This window comes from Giraffa tippelskirchi, chromosome 4, assembly GCF_054371585.1.
Source record: "Giraffa tippelskirchi isolate mGirTip1 chromosome 4, T2T-mGirTip1v1.2.pri, whole genome shotgun sequence".
Taxonomy (NCBI): Eukaryota; Metazoa; Chordata; class Mammalia; order Artiodactyla; family Giraffidae; genus Giraffa; species Giraffa tippelskirchi.
In genome coordinates, this window is record NC_137278.1 from 125,273,878 (window position 1) to 125,291,405 (window position 17,528).

Below are 17,528 nucleotides of genomic sequence, written 5' to 3' on the forward strand. Positions count from 1 at the left end.
AGAAGGAAATGAAAATCCACTCCAGTATTCTTGCCTGGGAAAGCCCATGGACAGAGGAGCCTGGCAGGCTGCAGTCCGTGGGGTCACAAGAGTCAGACACAACTTAGCTACTAAACCACCACCACCATCTCTGACAGTAACCCACAGTTATGTTTTCTGAGTAAAAGAGTTTGGCAAGAAGGTTTTGAATATTCATTTTTGTGGAAGACACAGATCTGGCATCTGAATTTTTAAGTCACCATTCCCTGTGTTCTAGAATTAATCCAGGATTATAAAAACCCATCTGAAGTAATTTCAGTGTTGGTTAATCTTAATGGAAATGTGTTTATCACATAATTTAAAACAGTGATCTCCAGACAGTATCACCTGGGAACTCGTTAGAAATATAAATTCTTTTTTTTTTCACCTTATTTTTTTTATTGAAGGATAATTGCTCTACAGAATTTTGTGGTTTCATCACAGAATTTTGTGGTTACATCAATAAGAATCAGCCATTGGTATACCCATGTCCCCTCTCTCCCTCGTCCCTCCCCATCCCACCCTTCTAGACTGTCACAGAGCCCTTGTTTGAGTTCCCCGAGTCATACAGCAAATTCCCATTCTTGAGCCTCATCCCATGACGACTGGATCAGCGACTCTGGGGTTAAGACCTAGCACTTTGCTTTCATAAGCCCTGCTGGTGATCCTGATGCTGTAAAGAGTTTGAGAACTTTAGAGAGTCAGGATACCTGTGTGAAACACATTAAAGGAGACAGTGAAGAGTTAAGTTCAGTTTGGCACTAGTGCATCATCTTGAACTACTGTTGAACTGTTGGACCATTTTGGACTGGGAAGAAAATTATAGTTGTAATTCAGAAAGTAACTGTAGAGGAAAAAGGCACGTGTAATGGAGGAGAATCTTTAAGGTAGCTTTCCATTACTTCCGCCTGAAATTGGAGCCAATTAGAAATGCCTTCCCGGAGAAGGCAATGGCAACCTACTCCAGTACTCTTGCCTGGAGAATCCCAGGGACGGCGGAGCCTGGTGGGCTGCCGTCTATGGGGTTGCACAGAGTCGGAGACGACTGAAGCAACTTAGCAGCAGCAGCAGCAGAAATGCCTTCCACCAGTTGCAGTTGTGACAATCAATTTTTGAAGAGTTTATTTACCAAGACGGAGAAGGCAATGGCACCCCACTCCAGTACTCTTGCCTGGAAAATCCCATGGATGGAGGAGCCTGGTAGGCTGCAGTCCATGGGGTCGCTAAGAGTCGGACACGACTGAGCAACTTCACTTTCACTTTTTCACTTTCATGCATTGGAGAAGGAAATGGCAACCCACTCCAGTGTTCTTGCCTGGAGAATCCCAGGGATGGGGGAGCCTGGTGGGCTGCCGTCTATGGGGTCGCACAGAGTCGGATACGACTGAAGCGATTTAGCAGCAGCAGCAGCATTTACCAAGAATATATAATAATTTTTTTGTTATTTTTTTCCCTAGGACATGAAGGAGGAATGATGTCCACCACTTATTACATGAGAGATTAATAACCTGAAACTTTTTAAATAAAATAAAATACAAAGTCTAGAAAAAAATATCTGCAGTCAGTATCATAAACTTGGCATAATTTTGGAAGTTAGAAATAATGAATATTAACTCCAGAAAAATGACTGAAAGGGTCATTGCTCAGTTATAATACATATTGAGAACTAAATTTGGTAAATGATGTAATTTCATTCTATCAGCTACTAGCTCTGCAGTTACAAGTCACTTTACCCCTTGCCGACTCTTTTTTTTTAACTTTTATGAAATAAGAGGTCCTTTCTTAGTTCCTTTCCATTTCTAGAATTTTGTGATTGTATAAATAATGCACACTGTGAAATATCTCACTTTTGTCCCCAAAGAGAGAGATATCCACTAGCTCACTTGACCTTTATGAGAACCCAGCCCTTCTGTACAGTAAAAAATGTATTTAACTTTGTAGACCTAAATCTTAGAAATCATGTAACAATCATTGCATAGGTTCTGCAGAAGTTTCAGACATTTAATAATTGGCTAACTTGGCAAATGCTGTTTTGGATAATGTCTTGCTTTGCCTGCAGGATGTACATCATAGGAAGAACATTCTTATGTTAGCCAAGCCTTGATCTCCCTGTGCCTCCAAGGGAACATTATCTGTGTTATGTTCTAGGAGAGGGATGTCAGCCCTAAGTTGAGGCTAAGCTGGCCTGATCTTACTCTCCTGGGTGAATGTTCACAGGGAACCTGACCCATCTGAAGGGAGCATGCTATCAATAGGCAACCTCGCTTAGGTTGGGACTTAGGTCTTTGGGGTAAGACTGATTTGTATTTGAATTCTGGCTCTGCCACTTGGATAGCTGTATTTCATAAGGCTGTGCAAGGATTGAATAAAACTAGAAATGGTATGTGTAAAGAATATCCATAGTTCCTGGCCCATGTAAATGTTCAATAATTGTTAGCTTTAAAAGTTGAGGTTAAAGCAGTTGAGGGAAACTGGATAAATGCATTCTAGGCTTATTAGCTAACTGATTCATTGACTTCTTAATTCAAGAACTATTTATTAAGCACCTGCATGAGTCAGATTTTCTTGTAGACATTGAAAATATGACAATAAATATGATTTAGAAAGATTAAATTTGAGTTGCCTATTGACCTCTAAGTGGAGATGTCAAGTAGACAGCTGGATACATGAGGACAAAGCTAACTACTTGGGAGATATTTTTACCTTTAGCTGATATTTAGTGGAGCGGGTTGGTTGAGAGAACTTAGGGGAAGGAGTACAGTTAGAAAAGAGAAAAAATTCTAGGAGCATTCTTAAAATTTCAGGTACTATGACTCATAATAAAATCTTATAGTAATAACATACAACCCTTATAGAATCTGCTACATAAAAGTTTATTGATAGGAATTTTTAATTTTCTTACATTCTTTAAAAAAATTTTTTATTGGTGTGTAGTTGATTTATAATGTTGTGTTAGTTTCAGGTATACAGAAAAGTAAATCAGTTACACATATACACACATCCACTCTTTTTTAGATTCTTTTCCTGTATAGGCTATTACATGGTATTGAGTAGAATTCTCTGTGCTCTACTGCGGGTCCTTATTAGTTATCTATTTTATATATAGTAATGTGTATATGTCAATTCCAATCTCCCAATTTATCCATCCCCCCTTACCCCTTAGTAACCATAAATTTGTTTCCTATATCTATAACTCTATTTCTGTTTTGTAGATAAATTCATTTGTACTCTTTTTTTAGATTCTACATATAAGGAATATCATGTGGTATTTGTCTTTCTCTGCCTGACTTTTTTCATTCAGTATGACAATCTCTAGGTTCATCCACATTGCTGTAATTGGCATTAGTTCATTCTTTTTTATGGCTGAGTAATATTTCATTGTATATATGTACCACATCTTCTTTATCTAGTCTTCTGTCATCAAACATTTAGGTTGCTTCTGTTGTCCTGGTTGTTGTAAACAGAGCTGCAGTGAACACTGAGGTGTATGTATCTTTTTAAATTATGGTTTTCTCTGGATATATGCCCAGGAGTGGGATTGCTGGTAGCTCTATTTTTAGTTTTTTAAGGAACCTCCACACTGTTCCCTCTAGTTGCTGTACCAGTTTACATTCCCACCAACAGTGTAGGAGGGTTCCCTTTTCTCCACACCCTCTCCAGCATTTATTGTTTGTATATTTGTTGATGGTCATTCTCACCGGTGTGAGGTGACATCTCATTGTAGTTTTGATTTTCATTTCTCTGATGAGTGTTGCTGAGCATCTTTTAATGTGCTTTTTTGGCCATCTGTATGTCTTCTTTGAAGAAATGTCTATTTAGATCTTCTGCTCATTTTTTGATTGGGTTGTTTGTGGTTTTGATATTGAGCTGCATGAGCTGTTTGTATATTTTGGAGAGTGAGTCCTTGTCAGTTGCTTCATTTGCAAATGTTTTCTGTCATTCTGAGGGTTGTCTTTTCATTTTTGTTTATGATTTCCTTTGCTGTACAAAAGCTTTTAACTTTAATAAAATCCCATTTGTTTATTTTTGTTTTTATTTTCATTACTCTAAGAGGTAGATCAAAAAAGACTTTGCTGGGCTTTATGTCAAAGAGTGTTCTGCCTATGTTTTCCTGGAAGAGTTTTATAGTATCCACCCTTACATTTAGATCTTTAATCCATTTTGGCTTTATATTCTTTAGTGTACATAAGTGGAGACCAAAAAGAAGTGTGGTTGTAATACATTGGTCTTGCATGCATCCATCTGACCCATATTTTTGAGTGTCTACTGCAAGTACCATATTATATTCTATGTGTAAAATGAAACCAATGAAATAGTCATGTTGTTAGTCAAACTTATTTACTGAGCACATGCTGTGTATACAGTACTTGATGATTTGAGGAGAGACCACAAAAACGGAAAATTAATTCTCTGTCTCTAAGAGAAGACAGTCTAAAACTGCCACTCAAAAAGAGAACAAACCACCCAAAAGTGGTGAAGGACAGTGTGTTTCCTTTTCTTTTTGCGTATCTGATGTTCTTAGGCCATTAGGAGAAATCTCTGTGGGCCGAAAGAATTTGGTGAGGTAGGTCATGGTCCATAATTCATTTTGTCTTCTCCCCTCCCTTCTACTTGGCTGGTCAGTGGGAGAGTATCGCTGGGGGGAGAGAAGCTTGTTTCAGCCCATCTCACAGTTAGTTGACTGGTACTCCAAGCATCCCAGCATTCATATTCTCATTATCTGCGGAGAAGAGACAGCAAGAATCCATCAGCATTTGTAATGGCTGATCTCTTTTCCCTGTGAAATGGAACAGTTTCCCTGAAGAGCAGTTCTAGTTTGTCCAGAATTCTATACTTCCTGCGTAGCTAGTGGATGGAGTGGATGCAGGCCCACTTATCAGTACAGATGGGGAGGAAGGGAAGTACCCTCTTCTGAACTGTGGTTGTATTCTTCTTCTGACTAATGGTTATATTTGCTTTATTAAGATACAGCTGAAGCTTTTGGAGGAGTGTTATCAGGAAGAACAGCCTGGCATCAATTATGCTGAAATAATAATTATATTTGGTAGCCATTGTCTAATTTCTAAATGGACTTTATTAAATAAATCCAAATAAAAGCTTAATTCATTCAACTACATGGTGCATTAATGATAAAGCATCTTGGCAGACTCCTGATGATGTACTTCTGCTTGGAAAGTAATTCTCAGTACAAAGTCCATGTGACCTCTTTTGGTGGTCACTGTGGCCAGTTGGCAGTAGAAATACTTAGGGTCTTGGAGGGGGTCAAAATAATTCCTTTGTGCTTTATGATATCACATTTTGTGGTCTCAGCCAAATACTTGGCCATATGCTTAAATGGCTTCAAATGTTCTTTTGTTGTTGTTCATTGAGAAACATTTTGACCCTTTTCCCTGACAACAGCATAGCTTGCTTCTATCTCACTTTGCTTGAACAACAATGGAAGGTTAGCTACTAAATTGTTCATTACAAAATGTTGAAAATCCTTTTATGTCTGCTATCTGAAGTGTATGGCTTTCTCTTCAATCAATGATATATGATTTCATCCCTGTAGATATCCAGCAGAGAGAAAATTCACCTATTAAATCTTGCCATGTAGAGTACTTAGGTTCTGTCATTAGCTAGTACTTGAAAAGTGAAAGAAAGTGTGGAAGTGTTGGTCGCTCAGTTAAGTTCGACTCTTTGCAACCCCACGGACTGTAGCCCACCAGGCCCTTCTGTCCATGGATTCTCCAGGCAAGAATATTGGAGCGGGTTGCCATGCCCTCCTCCAGGGGATCTTCCCAACCCAGGGGTCGAACCCAGGTCTTCTGCATTGCAGGTGGATTCTTCACCAGCTGAGCTACCAGGGAAGCCCCAGATAGTACTTAAGAAGGTCTAAGTGGGATTCATGTACTAGTCTCTTATAGTCGCTGCATTTGGTTACATCACCAGAAAGTCAGTACCTAGACTGTATTATCTTGGGCTTTATATTGGGTCAATACTGATAATGTACATTTGAAGAAAATTTTGGGGTCTTCTACAAAACAACACAGGAAAATCATAGTTTATTACTTTATCTGATGTTCCTTATATAAAGAATCATATGATAAATTCCTACTTGACACCAGTGTCAGAGACATATTAGTTTCTTCAGATGACTCAGTATGTTTTCTTTCTTCTGGGGGTGGTAAAAGGTTGTTTGCTGAATCACAAAAAGATGTCGGGATTCTTGGCCTCCGGAGGAGAAGAATTCAATCCGGGGCCAGAGACGGGGCTTGATTGCTCAGAGCTTTTGTGTAATAAAGTTTATTAAAGTATAAAAGGGATAGAGAAAGCTTCTGACATAGGCATCAGAAGGGAGCAGAAAGAGTACCCCCTTTCTAGTGCTAGCAGTGGAGTTATATGCTCTAAGATAACAGGATTAGCCAGAAGGTTTAATCCAGAGACTGTCCTTCAGGCAGGATACATTATTGTTATACTCCTTGTAAAGACAGACCTACTCCCATAATTTACATTTTAAGATAACAGAATTAGCCAGAAAGTTTAATCCAGAGACTGTCCTCAGGTGGGATACATTATTGTTATATAATCCTAAGGAATGCAGAGAGAAAAGAAAAAAAAGTTTGTCCTTTCTTCCTCCTTCAGAATTCCAGAACCCTCTCTCCTTGGGGACCTCTAGACTTCTTATCAACCTGCCTAGGAAATGACTCTCTCAATGGGAACTATATAACACAAAAGGCTCTTTATTTTATTGTGAATGCCAGGAAACTAAGAACTTATTTTAGCAAGTCCTTATATCTCTAGATATGTTAATATCTTAAATTCTTAACTGGTTTCTTATCCATCTTTCAAATGTCTATAGTACAGTTTTATAACTACTGTGAGTTTTTTCCTTGGAAGAAAAATAAGAGAGGTCACCTCCTCAAAGAGGCTTTCTCTGAAGAGTCTATTGAAAGCAGCGCCCCTCCTCTGGCCCCCTGGTCTGTTTTTTCTTATCAAAGCATTCTTCCTTTATGGCACTTACAACAATTTATAATGATTTTTATTCGTTTCCTTGTTTATGTTTGTTTCCTTCTCTAGACTCTAAACAAGACCAGGAGCTTTACTGTAGCTCAGATCATGAACTCCTTATTGCCAAATTCATACTTAAATTGAAGAAAGTAGGGAAAACCACTAGACCATCTAGGTATAACCTAAATCAAATCGCTTACAATTATACAGTGGAAGTGACAAATAGATTCAAGAGATTAGATCTGATAGACAGAGTGCCTGAAGAATTATGGACGGAGGTTCGTGACATTGTACAGGAGGCAGGGATCAAGACCATCCCCAAGAAAAAGAAATGCAAAAAGGCAAAATGGTTGTCTGAGGAGGCCTTACAAATGGCTGAGAAAAGAGGAGAAGCTAAAGGCAAAGGAGAAAAGGAAAGATATACCCATTTGAATGTAGTTTCAAAGAATAGCAAGGAGAGATAAAGCCTTCCTCAGTGATCAATGCAAAGAAATAGAGGAAAACAATAGAATGGGAAAGACTAGAGAGCTCGTCAAGAAAGTTAGAGATACCAAGGGAACATTTCATGCAAAGATGGCACAATAAAAGACAGAAATGGTATAGACCTAAGAGAAGCAGAAGATATTAAGAAGAGGTGGCAAGAATACACAGAAGACCTATACAAAAAAGATCTTCATGACCCAGATAATCATGATGGTGTGATCACTCACCCAGAGCCAGACATCCTGGAATGAGAAGTTAAGTGGGCCATAGAAAGCGTCACTATCAACAAAGCTAGTGGAGGTGATAGAATTCCAGTTGAGCTATTTCAAATCCTAAAGATGATGCTGTGAAGGTGCTGCACTCAATATGCCAGCAAATTTGGAAAACTCAGCAGTGGCCACAGGACTGGAAAAGGTCAGTTTTCATTTCAATCCCAAAGAAAGGCAATGCCAAAGAATGCTCAAACTACTGCACAATTGTACTTATCTCACACAAAGTAATAGTCAAAATTCTCCAAGCCAGGCTTTAACAGTGTGTGAACCGTGAACTTCCAGAAGTTCAAGCTGGATTTAGAAATGGCAGAGGAACCAGAGATCAAATTGCCAACATCCATTGAATCATCGAAAAAGCAAGAGATTCCAGAAAAACATCTATTTCTGCTTTACCGACTATGCCAAAGCCTTGGACTGCGTGGATCACAGCAAACTGTGGAAAATTCTTAAAGAGATGGGAATACCAGAACACCTGACCTGCCTCTTGAGAAATCTGTATGCAGGTCAGGAAGCAACAGTTAGAACTGGAAATGGAACAACAGACTGGTTCCAAATAGGGAAAGGAGTCCATCAAGGCTGTATATTGTCACTCTGCTTTTTTAACTTATATGCAGAGTACAACATGAGAAATGCTGGCCTGAATGAAGCACAAGCTGGAATCAAGATTGCTGGGAGAAATATCAGTAACCTCAGATATGCTAATGACACCACCCTTATGGCAGAAAGGGAAGAAGAACTGAAGAGCCTCTTGATGAAAATGAAAAGGTTGGCATAAAGCTCAACACTCAGAAAAGTAAGATCATGGCATCTGGTCCCATCACTTCATGGCAAATAGATTGGGAAACAATGGAAACAGTGACAGACTTAGTTTTTTGTGCTCCAAAATCACTGCAGGTGGTGCCTGCAGCCATGAAATTAAAAGACGCTCCTTGGAAGAAAAATTATAACCAACCTAGACAGCATATTAAAAAGCAGAGACATTACTTTGCCAGCAAAGGTCCGTCTAGTCAAAGGTATGTTTTTTCCAGTAGTCATGTATGGATGTGAGAGTTGGAATATAAAGAAAGTTGATTGCTAAAGAATTGATGCTTTTGAACTGTGGTGTTGGAGAAGACTCTTGAGAGTCCCTTGGACTGCAAGGAGATTCAACCAGTCCATCCTAAAGGAGATCAGCCCTAAGTATTCATTGGAAGGACTGATGTTGAAGCTGAAGCTCCAATACTTTGGCCACCTGATGCTAAGAACAGACTCATTTGAAAAGACCCTGATGCTGGGAAAGATTGAAGGCGGGAGGGGAAGGGGACGACAGAGGATGAGATGGTTGGATGGCATCACTGACTCAGTGGGCATGAGTTTGAGTAAACTCTGGGATTTTGTGATGGTCAGGCAGGCCTGGCATGCTGCAGTCCATGGGGTCGCAAAGAGTCGACACTACTGAGTGACTGAACTGAACTGATCTAGACTCTAAGCTCTAAAAGACAGAGATCATATCTCTCAGTCTAAATACCCTAGATGATTTTAGCACATGCTCAATAAAAACCAACTGCTGTCAAATTTTGATAAATTGCTGTGATCCTAGTATTATCAATCAGTATAAAAACTTGTACCATGACATTTTAGATATCTAGAAATGTTGTTGAGATATGAAATTAGTATGCAGTAATTTGGATAACAATGTATTTGGCTCTTTTATTTTTTCATATTTATGTTTATTTATTTGTTTGTTTTTGGCTGCATTGGGTCTTCGTTGCTGCACCATTTTCTCCCATTCTCTAGTTGTGATGTGCAGGGGATACGCTCTCGTTGTGGTGTGTGAGCTTCTCATTGTGGTGACTTCTCTTGTTGCCGAGCTCAGGTTCTAGGGCATGTGGACTTCAGTAGTTGTGAAGTTTCAGTAGTTGCAGTTTGCTGACTCTAAAACGCAAGCTCCACAGTTGTGGCATTGTGGAGCATGGGTTTAGTTGCTTTGTGGCATATAGAATCTTCCTGGACCAGGGATCAAGTCCATGTTTCCTGTATCAGTTGGTAGATACTTGCTTTACAATGTTGTGTTGGTTTTTGCTGTACAACATGAATCAGCTCTAATTATACTTGTATCCCATCCCTCTTGAGTCTCCTTCCCCTCCCCACATCCTAGGTCATCACAGAGCACCAGGCTGGGCTCCCTGTGTTATATAGTGACTTCTCATTGGCAATCTATTTTACACATGATAGTGTATATATGTTGATGCTACTTTCTCCATTGGTCCCAATCTCTCCTCCCCTGACTATGTCCACAAGTCCATTCTCTATATCTGCGTCTCCATTCCTTCTAAGAAAATAGGTTCATTAATACCACTTTTCTAGATTCCATATGTATGCATTAATATACAATACTTTTTTTCTCTTTCTGACTTACTTCACTCTATATAACAGGTTCTAGGTTCATCCACCTCACTGAAACTGACTCAATTCATTCTTCATTCTTTTTATGGCTGAATCTATATGTGCCACATCTTCTTTATCCATTCATCTGTAGATGGACATCTAGGTTGCTTCCATGTCCTGGCTATTGTAAATAGTCCTGCAGTGAACATTGGGGTACCTGTGTCTTTTAGAATTGTGACTTTCTCCAGGGTATATGCCCAATAGTGGAATTGCTGGGTCATTTCCCTGGTGGCTCAGCTGGCAATGAATCCACCTGCAATGTGTTCGATTCCTGGGTTGGGAAGATCCCCTGGAGGAGGGCATGGCAACTCACTCCAGTATTCTTGCCTGGAGAATCCCCATGGACAGAGGAGCCTAGTGGGTTACAGTCCATGGGGTCGCAAAGAGTCACACACGATTTAGAGACTGAGCATACAGTAGATTTATTCCTAGTTTTTTAAAGGAATCTCCATGTTATTCTCCATAATGGCTGTATCAGTTTATATTCCTACCAACAGTGTAGGAGGGTTCCCTTTTCTCCACATTCTCTTCAGCATTTATTGTTTGTAGATTTTTTGATGATGGCCATTCTGACTGGTGTGAGGTGATACCTCATTGTGGTTTTGATTTGCATTTCTCTAATAATTAGTGATGTTGAGCATATTTTCATTGTATATTGGCCATCTATCTGTATGTCTCTTTGGAGAAATGTCTGTTTCTGAAAGAAAGGTCTTCTGCCCATTTTTTTGATAGAGCTGTTTGTTTTTCTGATAGTGAGCTGTATGAGCTGCTTATATATTTCAGAGATTAATCCTTTGTCAGTTGTTTTGTTTGCAATTATTTTCTCCCATCCTGAGGGTTGTCTTTTAATCTTGTTTATTGTTTTCTTTGCTGTGCAAAAGATTTTAAGTTTAATTAGGTCCCATTTACTTATTTTTGGTTTATTTCCATTACTCCAGGAGGTGGCCAGGGAGATTCCTAACCATTGAACCACCAGGGAAGTCCATTGGCTCTCATAAAAATTTGCAATTTAGGTTTCTGTGAACAATCCTAGGATTTTTACAGCAAGCAATATTTCAGTTCAGTTCAGTTCAGTTGCTCAAGTCATGTCCGACTCTTTGCCACCCCATGGACTGCAGCATTCCAGGCCTCCCTGTCCATCACCAACTCCCAGAGCATACTCAAAACTCACGTCCATTGAGTTGGTGACGCCATCCAACCATGAGGTATCAAAGAACTGAAGGAATCATTAGAATTCATAATTTAATAAAAGTAATTAATTAGTGCACATGATTCAGGTAATATTATCTACAGCATAGTATCTTTATTAAGAGTTATACAGGAAGAGGGGATAATGTAGCTGTGTATTCCAAGTGTAGTTTTAGGAATTTCAGTTACAGGCATAGATACCTATATTTCCTTTGGCAAATTCTGTTTTTATCATTTTGGGGTATAGGGAAGGGAGGCTACCTGGGATTCTAGTTGCACATCAAGGAAATAATAAAGAAATGAGAATAAGAATTTAGTCCAGAAGTCTTCATATCTTCCTGATGATGGGCAAGTCCTTTGCTATCTTTTTTATGGCTGAATAGTATTCCATTGTGTGCATGCATGTGTGTATGTGTGTGTATTTATACTACATCTTCTTTATCCATTCATCAGTTGATGGACACTTAGGTTGCTTCTAGGTCTTGGCTATTGTAGATAGTGCTGCCATGAATATTAGGATGCATGTATATTTTTAAATTAGAGTTTTTGTTTTTTCAATAAGACATTTCTGATGTTAACCTGATCACCTACTTTAGGGGGTATATACCTGGGTTTTCTGCTATGCAATTTTTTTTCTTTTTTTTTATACTCTGTTGGTTAGAAGTGTGTGATTTTTTTGTCTCTAGCTTTACTGAGGTATAACTGACAAAGTTGTATATACTTACATTTGTAATGTAACAATTATAAATGTTATAATTGTAACAATTATAACAGTTACAACAATTGTAAACAATTATAAACAATTAAAACAGTTATAAATGTAACAAAAGAAGATATACTTTTGTTAAAATTTCCAATTTTATTGTAAAATGGAAATTAATTCCTTGTGAATTAATTCATGACCTATTTCTGTAACTGTTTCACATGTGCTTGAAAAGAATCTGTTTTTCTCCATGGCTTAATATCCACATTATGAAACAGGAAGAACCAAAAATATCCAACTCCTTTGATTTTTGTTTTGGAGTTTGCAAAACCAAAGACCAACCTGAAAGACAGAATATGATACTTGTTCTTTTTCACTTTCACTGGCAGACTCACAATGGGTATATATCTTGACACAAGCAAGCATGTAGGGGAACAAGAAAAAGGAAAATTGCTGTCATTCCTGAAAATAGATTTGTTACCACTGAGTAACAGGTGCTTAATCCTCTGTGGGGGCATGATTCCAGCCTACAGAGGGGGAAGAGATGGGAATGGAGGAGTAACCACCTGTGATAGTGATTCTGATCTGTGTTTGATCTGTGTTTGATTCCTGCTGGCCTTGGATATTTATAAAAGGGAAGCTGAACCTTTGCTGTGTTGCTCAGACTATCATTGTATGCTTGGCTGGGGTGGTGGTCCTCCAAAAGGCTGACGTATAGCAGCCAGCCAGTCTAACCAGAGAGCCAGCCTGGTCACTTAGGAGGCAGCATGGATGCTTACCTCAATTTTCCATTGGAAGGGGAATTTGATAGTCAATGGCTTCACCTTGGATATAGGAGAGACCCTTAACAGCCAACCTCTCAGGCTGTTTATCATAAAGATTCCATGTACCTTGGCTCCTGCACTGACTTTTCTCATGTAGTCTCTCTGTGCTCTTCTGTGAGCTCTCATGGAAGCCACTGTTGGCCTTCTACCTCCTCCAGTTGTCATCAGCAATGTTTCCTTCTCTTTCCTAGGAGATCTCAGCCTTTCCAAATACAACAAGTCATTAAGAAGTGTTTTCAAAATAGGTATTTTCATATGGGTGTTTTTGATCTTATTTATTTCAACTTTGCTATATGTTTGAAAATTATCAAAGTTTAGAGTTGGAAAAAATACATTTTTTTCCTCCCCACGAAGTCAATAACCCAGCTATTGGCACTGTCAAAAGAAGTCTGCATTTTAACTGGATGAACACAGAGAATAAAGTTAACACACCCCAGGAAACAACAGCAATTCCAGAGTGAAAGAAGAGGGGAGAGTGAAGAGGGTACCTGGAACTCAAGAGTATCAAGAGTAGGAGGTGGCACCAGAATGACTTCTAATATTTTGATTGTCATTAGAACAGCAGACTCTTCAGCATGCAGGGGTGTGTAGTGTACTGTGTACTGGAAAGAGCATGATATCAGAGGGACCTGGTTAGAATTCAGGTTTTGCTAGTCAAAACCTATTCAGGTTTTGCTGGCTGTGAAATTTTGGTTAAGACACTTGACCACTTTGATTCCATAGTCCTCACATATGTAAAATGCTAATTATAATAGTAACACTTGCCACTGGATGTAAAAGTATTGTCACTGGCATAGTAAAATGGTATGGTAATACTCTAAACTGGTTACAAAAATTAGAATGTTTTGAGGAGGGAGGTTTACATTTCCATTGATGGTCAGTCACTTGCTCTATCAGTGTTGAGAAAAGGGTAGGACTCTGGAGTGGGAGTTTCTCACCTTTCTCTTTACAGGACTGACTGACTTGTAAACTCCATGTTCCAGTGTGGCAGTATTGTTTAGGGAGTCAATCTTAGATGCCGAGACCTTCTCCAGCCTTTCTGATGATTGTGTGTGCGTGTGTGCATGCTAAGACACTACAGTCCTGTCAGACTTTTTGTGACCCTATGGACTCTAGCCTGCCAGGCTCCTCTGTCCATGGCATTCTCCAAATAAGAATGCTGGAGTAGGTTGCCATGCCCTTCTCTGGGGGATCTTCCAGACCCAGGGATGGAAACTGTCTCTTACCTCTCCTGAATTTGGCAGGTGAGTTCTTTACCACCAGTGCCACCTGGGAAGCCCCTTCTAATGACAGTTAGTTGCTCAGTCGTGCCTGACCCTTTGTGACCCCACGAATTGTAGCCCGCGAGGCTTCTTTGTCCATGGAATTCTCCAGGCAAGAATACTGGAGTGGATTGCCATTCCCTTCTCCAGAGGATTTTCCTGACCCAGGGATCAAACCCTGGTCTCCTGCATTGCAGGCAGATTCTTTACCGTTTGAGCTACAGGGAAGTCCTTCTAATGACAGTAATTGTGCCCAATTCATCATGACAAACCCCTTTCTTTCCAGAATAACCAGTTGATTGCTGTAACTGAATCCTGACTGACTTGTAAACTCTTTGTGGGCAGTACCCCTGTGATATAAAGGAATTATCTTATATTTGGTGGGGGTCGAGGTCGGGGGTAGAGGGGCAGATTATAAATAAATGATTAAGTAAAAGTTTTAGTAAGATAATGACACATACTCCAGATAAAAACAAAGCTGGAACTAAGGGCATGAGGAGGTGAGTGCTGGAATTTTAAACAGTTTGGTGGTTGAAACTGCCGCTTTGAGTAACAGTGGTCCTGGAAAGCCTCTGATAAGATGACTTTTGAGGCCCAACTATCTATCAACTGAGTGCAAGACCCAGGTGGAGATAATGCATTAAAATACAATTATCCAATTACTCCTTTCCTTAGATAACCCCCTAAAAGATGCTATTTTCCACGTCCAGGTGGTTATTTTATTTACCCACAGCAAACATGGCAGAAAAGGCTTCATCCTGGACCACCAATAAAGATGACTACAGTACTTCCTGTGCTTGCCCTTAACAAAGATGGAGCCCTGACTTCCTGTTCAGGGGTTCTTTGCCTTCAACAAAGATGGTGCTTATGGTACAGGTTCCCTGACAGTTTGGATTCCGGTTGCAGTTTTTTTTTTTCCCCCCTAAGATACGTGTTTGCAGACGTAAGTAACAGGAAACTGGCAACCCCCTATCCATCTTTTCTTAAGGACCCCGCGCCGTGGCGTCTGCGGCCTGGTCCCTGTGCGGCTCCCGCGCTCGCTCATTTCCTCTCGGCGTTTCGGAGCCGGCCGGGTTGGGGTGGCGGTAGGGGTACCAGGGCCGCTCTCCCTTCGGTCCGCTCTGCAAGTCATTCCCAGCACCCTTTTTTTAGCGGGTCAGGTTTCCCGAAAATCTTCCGTAGTTCTTCCCGTTCCTAATACCACAGAGCTTCAGCTGGTGAGGCAGGGAATGAAAAGAAGTTCCACAAGGGCGGGGGCAGCCAAAGTGCACACCCCTCTGCTCACCTGCCGCCTCTCAGGGTCGCCCGCTGTGCTCCTACCCTCTGTGTCACCAAGCCCCACCTGCCGCCCTCGCGGCCCCTCCTCGCCACTCACTCTCCTAGCCATTGCTCTGCTCACTGGTGCTGTGGTCTTGGAAACAAGCTTTCAATTTCAAAGCTTTCAATCGTGTGGATTGTTTTGTTTTTAGTCTTTTAAAGGAAAAAACCCCACAACATTAAATGTCCCATACATGTGTGGCCATGACAGTGTTGTGATGGAGATTTGAAATTCTTCCAGAGAAGGGCTGGCACTTGTGATTGTAGATATAAGATATATACAGGAGACAGGGTATGAACGCTTCATGTTTTCCTTGAAGGCAGTGGTGTATAGGCCTTTTCTCTTAGGGCAAATGACCCTTAAACTTACTGATACCTGCAGGTTTCTGGCCCCACTCCCATTGTTGTTCAGGTTCTGCAAAAGCACACGGTCTAAAGGGCACTTGTGTGCACCTAGGCCGTTTCTGCGGTGGTGGGTAACTCTGATGACGTCAATGTTAAAAGCACTATTTCTTCGCAAGTTTTTTAGAATGAAATGCTCCTTTGTAATCCTTAGATAAAAGTTGCTTTTTAAGCAGGGTCTCTGATCCACTTTCCCCCAAATCTCTTTATAGAACAAGGAATGGAGATAGGTTTCCATTGTGTAGAAAAGAAAAACAGAGAAGATGATTCATGTTCAGTGCTGTTCATCATGTCCTGAACCATTCAAAATTAATTCAACTTGGCTTAACAGCCACTGTGGCCTGGTGCTTTGCTAGGGTTCAAAGATGTCGATGACTTTAAGGAGTTTGCATTGTAAGACACTATCTTTAGGGGTTCATCAAACTTCCTGTGATCTGAGTTACCATTTTGTCTCTTCCCAGGGGGAAATGGAGGCTAGAGACAAGCAAGTGCTTCGCTCCCTTCGCCTGGAGTTGGGTGCAGAGGTACTGGTGGAAGGGCTAGTCCTCCAGTATCTTTATCAGGAAGGGGTCTTGACAGAAAGCCACGTTCAAGAAATTAAAGCTCAAGCCACAGGCCTCCGGAAAACAATGCTGCTGCTGGATATCCTGCCTTCCAGAGGTCCTAAAGCCTTTGATGCGTTCCTAGATTCTCTGCAGGAATTCCCTTGGGTAAGGGAGAAGCTGGAGAAGGCAAGAGAAGAAGCCGTAGTTGAACTGCCTGCAGGTAGGCCTCAAAAAGTTCACTCCAGGCCAGCTCCAAAATTGTTGGAACTATGCCGTTTGGATTTGAAGTTGAGATTTTAGTCTGGGTGAAGGTTGGTGGATCCTGTAAGTGGGTAAAGAGTTTGGTCTGAAGGCACATGCTGTTGGAGGGACCAGATGAGGAGATGGAATTATGAGGTACAGGGAAGGAGGGAGGAATGGCCCATGATGGAGAGGGTGAGGAGGGAACTCAGAGGATACATTTAGAAATACTTCCAGGGAAAGTTGGCAGGTCACTTGGGAGGCATGCCCTCATCTGAGAGCCAGGTCATATCTTAGTCCTTGGCATCGGGAGCCATTTAGAAAGTGTAGATGGGAAAGCAGGCTTTAGGCTTCTTGATAACTGATTCGTGGGGTGCCAGAGCGGCTGGCTGGAAAAGGTCAGACTCATGAAGGAGACAGCCTCGAGGAAGGCACGCCTTGCACCTGTTCCCTGGGCTGTCCTGCATGGCCAACGGGAATTATTTGGAAGGCTAGCTTAGTTTGTTTTTAAAGGCTATTGATTTAAAGGCATCCTTTATAGTTTGGCTTTGTTCAAACACCCAGAGTATTTAATTTTGTAAGGACAGCAGTTTTTTAGGGTGGGCAGGGGGTGTCTCATTTTGATTTTAAGGAAAGTTGGAAGCTATGGAAAAGAAAAACAGTCCTGGTGCTATCAGCCTGGCTTGTAGCAGGAAGAAGATGTGATAGGAAACACTTGTTCATGCTTGACACCTTCCTGTCTTCTACTTTCTGCAGAGACGGAGGAGCAGAGAACTGAACTGGCAAAAAAAAAAAAAAAGAAGGAAAAAAGAAAGCTAAGGTTTTTACAGCAATGATAGTTAGAACTACTCCAACTT

At 40.7% G+C, this 17,528-nt stretch overlaps 1 protein-coding gene across 8 annotated transcripts in view; it reads left to right on the top strand.

The window, feature by feature from the left end:
• Positions 1-15,001: 15,001 nt before the first annotated feature.
• The window catches only part of CRADD (CARD and death domain containing adaptor protein), a 355,216-nt gene continuing 352,689 nt past the window's right edge, over positions 15,002-17,528 (top strand). For all 8 annotated transcript variants that reach the window (XR_014082562.1, XR_014082561.1, XM_081592157.1 and 5 more), the window contains exons 1-2: positions 15,002-15,110; positions 16,348-16,651. Coding sequence is in view for 6 of the 8 variants with exons in the window: in XM_081592157.1 (XP_081448283.1) it covers positions 16,354-16,651 (298 nt within the window). In the remaining 2 variants the exon portion in view is untranslated. The remainder of the gene's footprint in view (positions 15,111-16,347; positions 16,652-17,528) is intronic.